Source organism: Leptopilina boulardi, unplaced genomic scaffold (genome assembly GCF_019393585.1).
Source record: "Leptopilina boulardi isolate dan_hultmark-lab unplaced genomic scaffold, ZJU_Lbou_2.1 LbouV2_266, whole genome shotgun sequence".
Taxonomy (NCBI): Eukaryota; Metazoa; Arthropoda; class Insecta; order Hymenoptera; family Figitidae; genus Leptopilina; species Leptopilina boulardi.
The window spans coordinates 2002955-2020764 of NW_026137825.1; the positions used below are offsets into that span (position 1 = coordinate 2002955).

Consider the following 17810-nt stretch of genomic DNA (forward strand, 5'->3'; position numbering starts at 1 on the left):
GTTTGAACCAAATGTACAATTTTTTTGTATTAACACAAATTTTTGGCTAAAAAAAAAAATTTGTTTCATTCAAATAAATATTTACTTGATTCAAAGAAAATTTGTTTGATTCAAATAAAAATTTACCTGATTCAAAAAAAATTTGTTTGATTCAAATAAATATTTACCTGATTCAAAGAAAATTTGTTTGATTCAAATAAATATTTACCTGATTCAAAGAAAATTTGTTTGATTCAAATAAATATTTATCTGATTCAAAAGAAAATTTATTTTATTCAAATAAATATTTACTTGAATCAAAGAAAATTTTTTTCAATTCAAATAAACATTTATTTGATCTAAATAAACTTTTGGTTGATTCTACCAAAATTTGGTTAGTTTCAAACAAATTTTGGTTGTTATAAACAAATTTTGTTCTAAGTGTAATATATATTATATCATAATATAATTTATATATTTATTTTTGTTGTAAAATCTCGATAATATAAATTTAAAGAAATGTATATAAAATTCAAACATAAAAAAATCTGATAAAAACTGTGAATGAATGGAAAAAAAATTTTTTTTTTGTTTTGCCGTTAAAAAAAAGTTGTTTTAAACTGTGATTGATGACTTTGTATCTCTCGTTTATCCTCTTTTTCTTTTTTTTTTATTATTTTCTTGTGTGAAGATCGTCTCTGATTCGTAAATATTCACAGGTTAAAAGGGCGCCGTTAGTTAAAAAGATTAGTTTTGTCGGGTTTGCGTCCATCCGTTTTAAACGAACCAGATAGCACGAGTCATGAAAATGTCTTCATATTACTTTATCTAAAACAAAAAAAAACAAAAAAAAAACCCGAAAAAAAGAATCAGAAAAAATTTTCCAATATATTTTTTGTCTTACATTGTTTATATACTAAAAATAACTTTCTTATTGTTTTTTTCAAGACTACTATCACTTATTATTTTTAAAATTAATAAATACATTCATTTAATATTTATTTACTAGAATTCTGGTTCAAATTAAGGTTAGAGTTTTAGTTAGGGTTCTAATGAAAGTTAGGGTTATAGTTAGGCTTAGGGTTTTGGTCAAGGTTAAAATTAAGGTTAGGGTTCTAGTTAGGGTTCAAGTTATAGTTAGGGTTATAATTAGGGTTAAGGTTATAGTTAGAGTTATAATTAGGGTTAAAGTTATAGTTAGGGTTAAGTTCCTAGTTAGGGTTTTAGTTAGGGTAATAGTTAGGGTTAGGGTTATAAGTATAGTTATGGTTCTAATTAGGGATATAGTTAGGGTTAAGTTCCTAGTTAGGGTTATAGTCAGGGTTAGGGTTCCAGTTAAGCTTATTATAGTTAGGGTTAAAATTAAGTTTATGGGAAATGTTCGACTAGGACTTATATGAGGTTTAAGGTTATGTTAAAAATTTTAAACTATGATTAGTGTTTATAACGAAAATTACAATCTCTTCCTTATCGTCTTTTTTTTCAAATTTCAAGTTATAAATAATGTGTGGTATAACATAAATTTGAATGTAGTTAGAGTATTAGTAAATTTTATCCATTTTCCCCTGAATACTATAACTTTAAAAGGTGTTGTTCTATAAGCTATTTTCCAAGGATTATAAAGTTAACGATATAAGCATTGCCTAGTACTACATATATATATATATACACATATATATATATACACGCTGCTTAACGGATCACGTCGCGTTAACGACTCACGACCAAATCAAACCCTAGCTTCGATCGTCAGACAACATCGAGTTCCGAGTCGTTAAACCACACCACTTCATTGACGGGAAATCGACCAAAATACGATTCCATGAAAGAAAGAGAAAAATAGAAAAGGAGAGAAAGAGAGAGAGAGAGAGAGAGAGAGAGAGAGAGAGAGAGAGAGAGAGAGAGAGAGAGAGAGAGAGAGAGAGAGAGAGAGAGAGAGAGAGAGAGAGAGAGAGAGAGAGAGAGAGAGAGAGAGAGAGAGAGAGAGAGAGAGAGAGAGAGAGAGAGAGAGAGAGAGAGAGAGAGAGAGAGAGAGAGAGAGAGAGAGAGAGAGAGAGAGAGAGAGAGAGAGAAAGTGAACAAAACATTTTATTTTCATTGCTCGCACTATTGCCCTTTCAACATCTTTTTACACTCTTCATTATATATCCCTCTTTCTTTCGTTTATACACAATTATCCACAGATTAAGTTCTTCTAGCTAAAACCATAAAATTCTCAACTTTTTATTTACCCCTTTTTTTAGAGAGAGAGAGAGAGAAAAAGTGTTCTCTTAATGCAAGGAGAAAAATAATGGTTCCATTAAATTGAATTTTACGATTCATTATATGATGTTTAGCGATCCTCAATTTATATAGGATTTTTTTTCCTATATTTAAAAAAAAATATATTTTTAAGAAAAAATAGGGAGAGAGAGAAAAATTTTAAAGTTAATAAAAAAAGAAAAAAAATTTTAAGTGCAAGAGAGAAAAAATCTGATAACACTTTGAGACAAAAGTGTGTTGAAAATAAAATCCTCGAAAGTGTGTTAAAAAGTTATATACGTATGTGTATATATATATATATATATATATATATATATATATATATATATATATATATAGGGAAAGGCAAGTGAGAGGAAAATGTGTCAAATAAAATTTTTAAGTGCAATAGAAGATTCGAATTAAATAAGAGAAAATAAAATTCTAAAAACCACATGCACTGGATTATATATAACTTTAATATAGAAAAAAAAAATGAAAACAAATAAAATAAAAATAATAAAAAAAAATCATTTTTATTTATTTATCGAACTAGAAAAGTCTCATTATAAAAAAGAAAATTTTGTTTATATATATTTTTTATAAATTCATATATTTTTGTTGTATAATACATTTTAACACTTGAAATACATTGTTATGGAATTCTCGAGGGAAAGATATGATTTACAATATATATATATATATATATATATAAAGAGATAGAGAGAGAGAGAGAGAGAGAGAGAGAGAGAGAGAGAGAGAGAAATATGAATTCAAGTCAAGACGAGAGACGACATTTTGTCGAGCGTAACGAAATGACGAGTTGTAGAAATTCTTTTGAAGAGGACGAGGCAATTGGTAGAGAGTTCTAAATGAGAAAATCTCGAAGAACCTAAATGAGCGTTCCACGCCAGTGACTTGGGTATGAAGACGTAAATTGCAGAACAGAGGCGAACACGTTGAAATAGCAAATGTTTACTATCCCACCGCTCCTCGAATTACGCTAATCCCGCCTTCACAAGAGCCTCACTTCGTCGAGACATATCCCCCTAAGAAATATATACACTAGTGATGGCTTTGAACTTATTGATGCACAACACATATATAAACAAACATAAAAAATTTCATTATTATAAAAAATAAACAAAAACAAAAAAAAATCGAAAAATAAATCCAATTTTAATTTAATAAACAAATTATTATTTTTCATTAAATAATAAATAAGAAACTTAATAATTTAATAATTATAATACAAATAACTGTAATAATAATAATTACAATAATAATACTAATACTAATACTAATTATTATTAATATTATTATTATTATTATTATTTAGTAATTATTGTAATTTATAATAATTATTACTTAATAATTAGTAATTAATATTTAATAATTAATAATAATTTGAAAGTAATTTTATGGAAATTGGAAAAAAAAAAATTTTGTTTTGTTTTGCTTTGCAAGTAACTTACAGCTGTCGCTGAAACTATGAAGATATACAAAGTGAAACAATACGGAACCAAACTAAACTACACGAGAATAGAGAATCCGTAAAGTAATTCGCGCGCTTTACTTAATTGGATTACTATCAATTCTCTAGGCGTTTTGCTTATTATTATAAGAGACACGGGGAAGGTTTCTCTATTCATGTAGAGATGAATATTATTTACGTGTATTTGTCAACAAAATTCAACACTCTCCTGTGAATTGTCAAATATTTTATTATTATTATAGTATTATTATTATACTATTATTATTATACTATGTTTATTATTATTAAAGTAAGGAAAATTAAATTATTTTTTATTAAAAATTTCTATATTTTGGATTTGACAATAGGAATTTTGAAAAAACGAGTTCAAATTCGTGATCTGCGACCCCGAAAAACCCCTCGAAATCAAATACAATGATGATTGGACATTTTTTTTTAAATTTAGACGCCATTTTGGATGCAGCGTTAGGAATTTTGAAAAAACGAGTTCAAATTCGTGATCAGCAACCCCGAAAACCCCTTGAAATCAAATTCAATGATAATTGGATATTTTTTTTGAAAATTTAGACGCCATTTTCGATGCAGCGTTAGGAATTTTGAAAAACTGAGTACAAATTCGTGATCTGCGACCCCAAAAACCCCTCGATGTCAAGTACAATGATAATTGGAAATATTTTTTGAAAATTTAGGCGCCATTTTGGATTTGCCATAAGAAATTTTGAAAAACCAAGTTCAAATTCGTGATCAGCGACCTCAAAAACCCCTCGATATCAAGTACAATGATGTTTAGATATTTTTTTTGAAAATTTTGTCGCTATTTTGGATCTGCCGATAAAAATTTTGAAAAACTGAGTTCAAATTCGAAATCAGCGACCACAAAAACCCCTCGATGTCAAGTACAATAATAATTGAAATTATTTTTTGAAAATTTAGGCGCCGTTTTGGATCCGCCATAAGAAATTTTGAAAAACCTAGTTCAAATTCGTGATGAGCGACCTCAAAAATCCCTTGATATCAAGTACAATGATAATTGGATTTATTTCTTTTTTAGAATTTTGATGCAATTTTGGATCCGCCATACGGAATTTAAGTAATCCAAAAAACGTTGAATTTTTTAAAAATACTTTCTAACGAAAAGATTTTGAAAATTTAACACAGCGTATCAAATATGGCGGTCGATTGTGTAAAATTTGTTTAAATTCGCTTGAAACAGATTACTCGGGGGTTTTTTGGGGTCGCTGATTACGAGTCTGAAACCATTTTTGCAAAATACAAAATGGTGGATCCAATATGGCGGACAATTTATTTAAAATTTGCCCAAATTCGCTTAAAAATGGTTACCCGTGGGTTTTGGGAGTCACTGATTGCAAAAATGATATCATTTTTGCAAAATACAAAATGGCGGATCCAATATGGCGGACAATTTCTTAAAAATTTGCTCAAATTTGCTTAATAATGGTTACTCGGGGGTTTTGGGGATCGCTGATTACGAATCTGATACCATTTTTGCAAAATACAAAATGGTGGATCCAATATGGCGGACAATTTTTTAAAAAATGCTCGAATTCGCTTAAAACTGGTTACTCAGGGGTTTTCGGGGTCGCTGATTACGAATTTGATGTAAATTTTCAAAAATTGTAAATGGAAAATTTAAAAATGAAACTAACAATTTTTTTTTAATATTTATCTATAATTTTTATTAAAAAATTCAAAACAAAAAAGATTTTTAATTTGTTTTTAATTTTAATTTTCATTTAATCTTTAATTTTGTTAATTTTTCTATCGATTATTAATGAAGTATTTATATAAATACTGAACTTTTGTTTTGTCCCCTTATCAAATTAATATATATATATATATATGTCTGTATAAAAGATAAAAAGTGGGGGGATGGTAAGTTTTTGTTCAAGTTGAGAATCATTTCTCATCGGGTCTCATCTACCGACGCCTTTATGAATTAAGTTTCGCAATAAGGTGAGCTCGTGCTTCTCATCTATTAGTACAAAGTTTCGCCGCACGTTATGCAGCGTTAACGATATGCAGAAGTTTTACATTTTCAATCGCCCGAAACCTTCTCTCTCTCTCTCTCTCTCTCTCTGTCTTGCTCTCTCGTTCTCGAGCGCTATTCATGGTACAACTTTAATGCCGGGACACGCGTCTACCGTGCAAACTGCCAATTCGACGTCTTTCCTAATAAACGACGCTGACACTTTCAATTAAGGAGCCGATCCCAGTCATTTATTATTTTATAAAAAAGTTTCGATCGTCAAATATCTCTCTCTCTCTCCTTCTCTTGCGCCAATTTTTATCGAGAAAACTTTTTTTTTCCTAAAAAGATTACAATTTCTCTACTGAAATTGGTTTTTAAAAAAACATCTCTCTCTCGCTTTATTTTTCACTAAAATTTTAGTAATTTTAAAAAATTTGTTATATATAATAATTGGGGCGCATGAATTTGTCATACAAATCATTAATTAAAATTTTTAATTTAAAGAATTTTATTAGAAATAATTATTTAAAGACAAATTTTCGAATTAAAATTTGATAGATTTTCTTTTTTTTACGAATTTTTGGATCACGAATTTTTACCTAATTCCAATTCACCGAATTTTAATTTAGCCGAATTTTCTTTTGTCCGAAATTAAAAATTAACCAAACAAACAAACGACAGAAAAATTTCGGCGCAATTTTCAAAAATTGACTAATCACGATTTTCTTGATAATTTCTAATTGGTCAATTTTTGAAAATTACGCCGTAATTTTTTTGTTAATTCTTTGTTCGGTCAATTTGTAATTTCGGACAAATGAAAATTCGGTGTAGCAAAAATTCTATCAATTAAAAATGCGTACAAAATAAAAATTTATGGACAAATTAAAAATTGTAGGTTATGTTTGGTGATAGTTTTACCTTTGATAAAAAGTGTATTTTCACTTTAAAAATCACAAACATAACCTTTAAAATTTATACCATAAGGTCCCTTTTCCCGTGCTGTGTCAAATATTAATTTTTAATTATAATTACAAAATAACATTTTTTACAATTACACGGAAAAAAAGAAAAAGTAATTTTTACTACTTTCATAGTAAAATTGGACCTGTCCGAAGTTTCTGCGCATCTCTGGCAACTTTTACTCAAAAAATAGTAAAATTTACTATTTTTGTAATAATTTTTACTATTTCTGGAGTAAATTTTACTATTTCTGGAGCAAATTTTACTATTTTTGGAGTAAAAGTTGCCATAGATGCGCAGAAACTTCGGACAGATCCCATTTTACTATGAAAGTAGTAAAAATTACTTTATTCATTTTTATATTTTTCTCCGTGTATAAATAATTTATTATTTTTCGATTACAAGTCTAAAAAAATATTTGTTGTGACTTCATCATTATTTAAAAAAAAAAAAAAAAAAAAAAATAATTTCTCGCCTATTGAAACATTAAAAATCGTTTCATTTTTACATAGAATTTTCTTTTAACAAAAGGTATTCGAGGTTTTTTTTTGTTTTTCTTTTTGCACATTTTTCCTCTGTTATTTTTTTTTTTTTTTAACTGAAAATAATCGTTTAATCAAAGAGCGTTGACCGAGGACGCCTCGTTTTATGTTCGAGGGTGAATTAAACTTTTTTGCTCTCGATCGTTGTCGGCATGAACTGACATTAACTCAAGCACCACTTGAGCCCGATTTCGATAAAAATGCCGTAAAAAAAGAAAGAAGAAAAGAAAAATAACATGTAAAAATCGCTCATCGTATATATATATGTATATATATTGGGAGGAGGGCAATTCAATAAAAATTTACAGGGCATTGCTGATCGACGTATCAGTTTTTTGTTTTCTTTTCTTTTTTTTTTGGAAATTCAAATATTCATAGGTTTAGTAAAAACTATTTTCTTTTAATTAATTTTTTAATTTAAATAAAACAAAAATTAATATTTGTAAATTTTTTTATAAAAGGTTTTTTAATTCAAAAAAAAGTTTTTTTTAGTTTAAAAAAAGGTTCTATTAATTTAAAAAAGGATTTTTAAATTTAAAAAAAGTTTTTTTTTTACTTTTTTTAAAAAGTGGTTTTTTAGGGTTTTTTTTTTACATCAAGTTAAATATATCGAAAATGAAAAACAAAAAATGTGACAAAAAGATAGGAATGAGAAAAAATAAAATTTGGAAATAATATAAACGAGTGTATAGTGAGAATATCTAAAGTTTCCTCTCACATATAATACGATATCGAATTTAACCCCCACCATATATGTACCCTCGCGTAATTCGTTTTGAATGCAGTTTTCATTTTTAATTTATTGCTCATATATGCCTCGAAGGTATTAAATGTCTTGTTTGATTGCGTATTTGAAATTTTAATATTGATGACTTTGATTAATAGTTTGTTGGTTTCCTGATAAATTCGTTTTATATACATAAATATATATATATATATATATATATATATATATAATACTCTGGTTAATTTTACAGTCTATTGGTTAAAATACATCAAATTTATTGAAAAAAATAAAAAATTTTTTTTTTAATTTGATACAATTCAATAAATGTCATCTACATAATATATTAACAATAATTTTTATTAAAAAAAAATTCAGTTTATTTTTTAAAAATATTTGTTAAAAAAAATTTTCTATTTTATTTTTGTTTAAAAAGATCGATTTACATCAAAAAATAAATATAATTTAATTTCATATTTCAAAAAGAAAAAAAAAAAAAAAAAGAGGAGAAAAATGTGAATTTACAATTATTTTCCATAATAGTGACACACATTTTTGTACAATTTAATTAATTAAATGACCCCAAGAAATTTTCTTTCAGCAAAAAATTAAAAAGAGTGTGATAAAAATTATTATGATTAATAAAATAATATGGAAAGTTCTGGTACTTGATATAATTTTATTTCCTATTTTTTGTAAGAAAATTTGAAAAATTAAAAAAAAATGTATAAAATTTTATAATAAATAAAAATTTTTTTTTATAATTTTTATCAATTTGTAATTTTAGAAATTAGTTTTCATTCATTTTGTACAAATTACAAATTTATATATCAATATTTAATGTGTCTGGAGTAAAATGGGAATTCATTTAAATTTTCAAAATATATCCAGACATTTAAATAATTAACATATTATCCATGAGTGATCTTTATTATTAGAATATTATTCAATTTTTAAGTTTGTATAAGAAACTAGAAATTTACAGCATTTTATAAATTATATATGAAATGCTATATATATATATATATATTATATATTATACATTGTATATTATATATTGTATATTTTATACACGGAAAAAAAATCTTTATCTGGAACAGCTATACATTTTTCTAGAATAGCGAAAACTTTCTCTATTTTAGTAAAATATATCGTTGTTCCAGTGAAACTTATCGCTGTTTAAGGTAAAGTTTTTTTTCCCTGTATTTATATTTTTATATATTAAATTTATCTAATGAGAAAAATGTCCTTGTTTTCCTGTTAAAAAAAAATGAATAAAAAAATTTTTTTTTTGAAAAAATGCTTACTAGTAGAAAAGTAGAATATCGCTTTGGAATTAAAAAAAATGATTGAATTTCTAAAAATTATAATTGAACACAGGCATCGGCAACAGTGAACGCAAGGCGACTTCACGGCGCCGTGGTCACCTTTACCAGCCCAGAGTCCCACTTGGTAAGCTCCAGTATCCGCAGCTTTCTCAAGTGAGAGCCATCCTCTCGGAGAATAGCTCCCTGGCTCGCTGATTGGCCGGCCGTTATATTCACTAACACGCACCTGATTGGCTAATTCACGCGAACTTTATATATAGCTTTTAGCGAGAAGCGATGCGCACCAATCCCTCTTCCCTCTGACAACACTTCACCTCTCGTAGCAAAATCCACTGGCCAGTATTGAGCCAGGATTAATTTTAATTATTTGCACAATGAATTTAATTTTTTTTATCAATATTGGTATAAAATTTGTCCGAGTATACGTTTTGTACAATGATTTTTATTGTCGCCAAGATTTAGCCAATGTTGAACCAAGATAAGTGTTCAATGTTGTCTTAATTTTTGTGTCAATATTTAGCCAGGTTTGAAGCATTAAATAATCAAAACTGTACGCCGTTTAGCAGAAAATTAGAGTTCTAGTCACATTTTTTGCCAGTACTGAGCCATGTTTGATCGAAAAATTTACGCCAAAATAAAACCAGGTCTGGCTCAAGTTTAAAACTAATTTGAATTTTTTTTTTTATAAATTAAATTTCGATACAGATTTGATAAACAATCTAAAAAAGTGGTTATAATTTTATGCCAGGATTGGGCCGGGTTTGACCTATTTGACCAAATGTGGTTTGAATTACATATTGATCTTACAGGTACTAAAACTAACTAACTAAATTTACTATATTGGCAAAACCTTAGCGCCAGTTTTAGGCCAAGTTTGGCTCAAGTTAGCACATTAATTTAACGTTTATAAAGTATTTATCTGATTTTTAATTCAAGTTCTGCATCTATATTTGTCCAAAACCTTTGAACCATGATAGAGCCAAGTTTGGCCCAATGTTGGTTTAAAATTTTGCATTAATATTACAACTTTTTTTAAAAAAATATAGACAAATATTGATTTAATATTTTTGCCAATATAGAGCCAGGTTTAACTAAAGTGGTTAGAAATCAGCGCCAAGTTTGAGCCAGTTTTAAGGTCACTTAAGCCAATTTTGACAATTTTAATCAAAGTTAGGCGGTAATATATTATAATAATAACGCTACAAACTTTACGCCAATATTGAGCCAAGATAGAGCCAGGATAGAGCCATGTTTGGCCCAAATTTAGTTTAAAATTTTGCATCAATATTAATATAATTTCTTTGAAATATAAACAAATTTTGACATAATATTTGTGACAACATTGAGCCAGTTCTAACTAAATTGGTTTAAAACAACGCCAAGTTTAAGCCAGTTTTAAAATAACTTACGCTAATTTTGCCATTTTTAAGCTAAGTTAGACAGAAGTATAAATAATGATAATAATGCTCCAAACTTTGCGCCAATATTGAGCCAATATTTAACCAGGATATAAACAATACATTTAAATTTTTGTTGATAATTAAAAAAATTTTCATTTAAATTAAACTTGTTATAAGTTATGATTTTCATTTTTATTTTTCATTTAAATTAACAATTATTTATGCATGCAAAAAATTGTGATATGAGAAAATTATTTAGATTTTTTTTTATTTTTTCTCTTTTTTTTTTTTGAAAAAAAAATGAGGAGTCGTATTTGCCAGTCACTATTTTCGTTTCACCATCTTGTGAATCGTTAGGAATAATAATCACCAAGTCTCTGTACATACACGAGAGAGTTATGAAGCAAGCTTAGGAATTTACTCACCAGATCACCAACTTTGCACATGCACGCATTCTTCCTTCATCTCTCCTATATAAAAAAGAAAAAAAAATAAATTTTTTTTCCCTCGATAAAATTCAAACCGCGTATCATATATGTATATATACCTTCATCCTCGGTCATAAAAAAAAAATGAAAGAACTCATTCAACATTTTTTTAATTAAACACTTTTCAGAACTCGACACTTGTGAATTATTAATTTTCACGTACGCGTTTAAGATTTTGAAATTTTTCAAATAAGTTGTGTGCAAAAAAAAAACTGACACAAAATTTTCATCAACAAAAAAAAAAAGATGTGCCACATTTTTCATATTGAGATTTAATTAACCGGTGAAAAATATTAATTATGAAAAAAAGAAGAAGGGGAGGAAGAAAATGAAATAAGTTGAGAATAATTTTTTTTACCTGAATTTTATTTTAAAAAAAGTATTTGAAAATATTTTTTATTGGGTGAAAAAAATTATAAATTGAATAAGAAAATGAAAATAAAAATTTTTTTTTAAGCGAAAAGAAAATTTGAAAAGTAATTAAAAAAAATTACAAAATTTGCTAAAGAAAAGAAAACATGATAAAAAAAGAGTAAAAATAAAAAAAAATTAACCTTTGAGTAAATATAGAAAGATAAAAAGATTTTTTTATTGACAAATTTAGAAGAAAAAAATGCATTAAAATCGATTTTGGGATTGATAGTTTCATTTTGGAAAAAAATTGTCAATTTGGCTCAGTGACAAAGTACTGGACATCTGGATTTTATGGCCAGGGTTCAATTCTTCCTGAAGATAAATTTTTTTTTTTAATTTTCTTCATTAGTTATACACCAAAATTTGAATTGTAAATATAGTCATGCTACTAAACTAACCTCAATTCTTGTGTAATCTAACCTCAAACATAACCTAAGCTTAAAATTTAAAACAATTTATAATCTAAATTTCACTATTTTTAATTTTATTATTTCTAATAATCATTTTGCAATAAAATAAAATTTAACGAATTATTTTATTACAATTATTATATTTATTATTTATTTATTTATTTATTTACATATATACGGGCAATGCCCTTTCGTACAAGTGTACTAAAGTATTATTTATATTATATTATTTATATTTATAATAACTAATATTATTATTTTGATATTATAATTATAAAAAAATTTTAATAATGAAAAAAAAATTCAACTCCAAGAAGAATCGAACCCTGGCCATAAAATTCAGATGTCCAGTACTTTGTCGCTGAGCCAAATTGAAATTTTTTTTCAAAAATGAATCTCTCAATCCGAAAATCGATTTGAATGCACTTTTTTCTTCTAAATTTGTCAATAAAAAATATTTTTTTAAAGAAGTGGTTCTTTTTTCACTGTGAAAGTTTATTTTTTAATATTTTTTTTTTTTTTTAAATATAAAATTTGAACAAAAATGAAAAGAAAGAAAATTGGCCCCTATGTATATATTAAAAAAAAAAAAAAAGTTTTCCTCTTAATTTTTAGTGATCACTCGCATAAATATATTTTCACTATGGTCTTGACGTGAGATCGCGGAATGACTGTGTGGGGGTGAAAAATGACCTGAATATTAGATCGAGCACCAAATTGCATGTGAAATTCTATATCGAACGAACGCACCGCTTGCATGAAAATGCATAAGTTACAAATTTTTTTTTCAATTTCAGGAGAAAAAAAATCAACGTTTGAAGACACAATTATTATTCCACTTATGAGAATAAGATTTCGAAAAAAAATGAAACAGGCAAAACAAAAAAAAAAAAAAAAAAAAAAAAAGAAGAGTGAAAAAAAATCAAAAAAGGAATACGAAATAACATGTTGGAACTCATTTCACTCATACACTACTTCTCTCTCTCTCTCTCTCTCTCTCTCTCTCTCTTACTCTCTCTTACTCTTTCTATCTCTTATCTATTTCTCTTTCCTGTTTAACAGAGTGTCCCATAAGTTTCAATTTTTTCCTTTTTTTCAGTTGACAATCGATAAGGTGAATGGGATTTATGGGTCACTCGAATTTTTTCTCTTTTTTACACTGACCCTTTTTTAACGAGGGGTGGCGTACCAGCTTGTTTATTTCTCCTTCCTTTTCTCTCCTTCTTTCTTTCTGTTCTTTTATTTTTATTTATTAACTTTTTTTTTACAATTAATTATTATTTTTATTTCCTTTTTTTAAATTTCTTTTATATTTTATTAATTTTTTTTTATTTTCTCTAAATTTTAATTATTTTTTTTTTATTTTTAACTATTTTGTTTTAATTTTATATGATTATTTAATTTATTTTATTTTGAAAAGAAGTTTTTTCTAAAAATGTTCTCTAATTTTTTTATTCTTTTTTAAAAATTTTAAAAAAATTAAAAAAAAATTTTTTTTTGTTTTACTTTTCAATGATTATTTTCTTTCTAAAAGAATTTTAAAAAAAACTTTTTCATTTTTTAGGTATTATATTTTAAAAATTTTTAATAACTTTTTTTAAATTTTTTATAATTTTTTTTTTGTTTTTGTTTTAATTTTCTATGATTATTTATTTTATTTTCTTTCGAAAAGAAGTTTTTTTTTAATATTCAACACATGTACATCCTTTCAAGTTATATTTAAAAAATTAAATATTATTTTCTCGCAAATAAAAAAAAAAGTTGTACGTCACCTACATATATATATATATTTAATTAACCTTTGAAACCATCACCTCTCGCGAAAAGATCGCTCAAAATTGTCTTTATGCAAATTTTTAGCTGTGATACGATGGGGCTCTGGGTAAGATTATTTTTCATAATTAAAAAAAAACAAAAAAAAAAAAAAAAAGTTAACGATATTTTTATTATTCAAGACACAAAATAAAAATCTATTTCATTTTTCAGGTATTAAAAACTAAAAGTGCTTTTATAAAAAAAAAATAGTAGATTTTTTTAAATAATTTATTATTTTAATTTTTTTTTCTTTCTTTTTGTTAATTAAAAAAGAATCTAAAATAGAACAATGGTGATAAATTAATTTATTATATATAATTGTGAAACAGTATTAAAAAAAAATGTGTACATTTTCATCAACGAAAAAAAAAATAATAATATTTAACAAATATTGGTACATAAAAGCGTCCATGAAAAATATAAAAATGGTGCAGTGAAATAAAAAAAGGAAAAAAAAATTTTATGGAAGAAAAAAAAATAAACTGCAAATGTGGTTTTTAAAATAAAAATTATATTTAAAAAAAAAATGGAAATATTTCTAAATAATGAGGAAAATTGAAATTAAAAAAAAATATATATATATATAATATTGAAATGTTAAAAACTTTTGTGTCTTGAGAATTTTTTTATTTTTCAATCTACTATAACTTTGATATTTCTTTTCTTTTTAAATCTTATCAATTAATTTTTCATATTTTTTCCTTCTATTTTTATCCAGCTAATGAATTTTTACTACTTTTATATTAATATTATCTTTCAATTTATATATATAAGCTTCTAATTATTTTTTTCATATACTGCAATTTTTTTAATTCTAAAAATACTCTTTTTTATTAAAGAGAATTTCAATTAATATTATACTTATATTAATATTAATAATATAAATATTTAATTAAATATATAATTTTTTAATATTAATTAAATTAAATATTAATTACCAACGAATATTTTTAATAATAAATTAAATAAATATATTATTATAATCAAGTGATAAAATTATGAAAGTAAAAAAAATTCTATATTAATAATTATTAATATAATTATTAATTAAACGTATGAGTGAAATAAATTTTTAATAGTAAACAAAAATTTAATACCTTTCAACAAGTGGTTTGCATTATTTGAAATTTTTAATATTTTAAAAGTTTTTTTTGAAATATATTTATTTCAATGCCTGGAAGCGAACATTTGTAATATAATGAAGTTGTAAATATTTTCAGCAAATATGTATCTATATGTATATGATGTTTGGCTTCAAATATTATAATAGAATATTTTATCGTAAATTACCTACAATGCCTTGATAGCAAACTGAAAAAATATTTAATATAAAAAATATTATACAATAGTTCCGATAAAAATACATTATTATCCAGAATTCAATATATATAAATATCAAACGAAAAATAAAATAATAATAAAAAATAAAATAAAAAAAAGAAAAATTAAATAAAATAAATACAAAAGAAATTAAATAAAAACAGAAAAAAATAGAAATAATTTTTAAAAAATTTATAATTATAGTAAAGAATTTAAATCAATGAAATATAATAAATTAATAATATATATATATATCATAAAAAATAATAATAATTCTAAATTTTAACATATTTTTTTAGTGTGTTATTTTTGAAAAAATATAAACAATATTTTTTTAAATTTAGCATAGCATCCGGTTACTTTGGGCCTAAGGTAAATGCCACAACTATTTTTTTCCGAATTTGATTAAAAAAATTAAAATAAATTTCTGACTTACCGACAGTTTTTTTATAATTTGAACTACTATCGGTAAACCAATTTGCCAATGGTACAAATTTCTAAAAGTGTCGCGATTTAAATAAAAACCAGAAAAAGCGCATAATTAGAAAATAAATAGAAATCTTCTTTATCTACAGTCGATATATTTTTTAGATCAAATAATTATTTTGAATATTGATTAAATGTGTGTATGCCTCTAAACTATTACAATTTGTACTACAATATTTATCTATTAAAATATATTAAAATAAAATATAATAAAATATATATAAAATATATTAAAATACATTACAAATCTGCTTTACCAACAGTTGATTTATTTATTTTTAAATTTATTTTAAACTACATGTGAATTATATGTAGAAAAAAAAATTCCAACTAAAGGAGGGAAAAAAATGTGAGCAATAAGTAGAATTACGAACGTTTGAAATGATAAAAATTCTCATAAGGCAGAAGAAGGGAGAGTTAGTCCATACTTTCAAGTTCAGTTTCCATTGGCAAAGGGTTCGGGCTCCGTTTTTCAGTCGAGTGAACGTTGAATCTTTTGAGAATTAATCCATTCAAAGTCATCTCAACGAGAATCCGTGAAAAAGATCAATTTTCAGCAAATATATATCTATATATATATATATATATATATAAAGAAGATCGGAGTAATTAGCTTAAAAGCTATAGTTTATCGCACTTCTTTATTTTATTTTGACCTTTTAAGAATTTTCAAAAATTGTTCCGTTTAAAAAAAATTATTAAAAAAAAATTAAAATTTAAAAAATAATTGCCAACTGTTGGTAATGCAAATTTCTGTATAATTTACCATATATTATACATTAAAATATACAATTCAAAAGCAAAAATTTTATTAAAAATATGTATCGACTGTTGGTAAAACAGATTTCTATCTATCTTGCTTTTATTGTCGGTAAAATATAAATCGAATTAAAAATTTCATTGTCTTATTTGAAAAAATAAAGTTGATGCAGGTATCTACATATTTTATCATTATTGTCGGTAAATTAGAAATCTATTTTAAAATTTTATTTTTAACGAAAAAAGTGATGGCATGTATCAGCTGTTGGTAAAGCAGATTTCTATGTATCTTACCATTTTTGTCGATAAATTGGCATTGAAATATAAAATATTTGTGGTTATGTTTCGGTCATAACCTAAAATTATCAATTTTTGTAATTTTTTTTTCGTTTTTAATTTAAAAGCCGATTTTTTATTTTTCTATAAAAAAGGAAACAAATTTACCCTCTTTTTTCCAATAATTTTTTTTTTTTTACTTGCTCTTACGTGTGCGTATATCTCTGATTGTGAAAGTTTCTCTATATTTACCGCAACAAAATCCCCTTGGGTAAAATAACGTAATCAGTTGCCTGACACGTAATCCCTTGGTGATCGTGACCTAACCGCAAACAGGGTTCATATTTACCAGTTGAGTCAATTTCAGACTCAATATTCTCCTTAACATTATGTCAATATTTTGTTTAAAAAAAATATATATATAAATTTAATAAATTTCATATAAGAAACAAATTTTTGCGAATTAAATATTATTTTAAAAATAAATTTAAATGTAAATGATAAAGTAGTGCAGGAAAAAAAAATTCCCATTGACTATTATTATTTTTTTTTTTTTTTGAAAGCAGAAACGAAGATTAATTTTGCGTCTGTAGGGGATCAACATAGCGAACAGTAGTAACGTATTCGTCAGGGGCTTTTGGGAAAATGTGGTTTTAGATTAAATTCTCTGCTGGGTATAATATCGGTTAGCCAAGCAACCTTGAATTCCAGCTTTGATATCGTATTTCAGACTTTCTATAGTGAAATCACTGGTACTGACTTTTGTATTGGAACTGTGTGACTCAACTCTTATTGCTCCACTTTCAGATGTTTATTAATAATCAATTTTTTCAATTTATATTTTTTTTTTATTAAAAATACACATTAAATTGATAATTAAAATTTTTTTGGCAAATAGAAATATTTGTATAAATTTATTTTATTTGTTGATAAAAATACCAAAACAAAATATACTGAACCAAATTTTGCAACGATTAATATTTTTGTATTTAGATGGATTTTAAATGCCGAAGAATACATCGAGGCCGATTTACGATTTTTGTACAATTAAAGATAGGTTTTAAAAAGAACGTTACGGCATCTGAAAGTAATATTCGCCACCTTCAAAATTAATTTTAGAACAAAGAAAAAGCTTAATCGCTGAAAAATTCAATGTGAAAATTTCTAATTTTAATGAATTCGA

General features: G+C 25.1%; 1 protein-coding gene across 1 annotated transcript in view; it reads left to right on the forward strand.

Moving 5' to 3' along the window:
* The window catches only part of LOC127281166 (neurexin-1), a 358116-nt gene that overhangs the window by 170914 nt on the left and 169392 nt on the right, over positions 1-17810 (forward strand). Inside the window, exon 10 of the mRNA XM_051304733.1 lies at positions 9312-9383. Coding sequence (XP_051160690.1) covers positions 9312-9383 — 72 coding nt within the window. The remainder of the gene's footprint in view (positions 1-9311; positions 9384-17810) is intronic.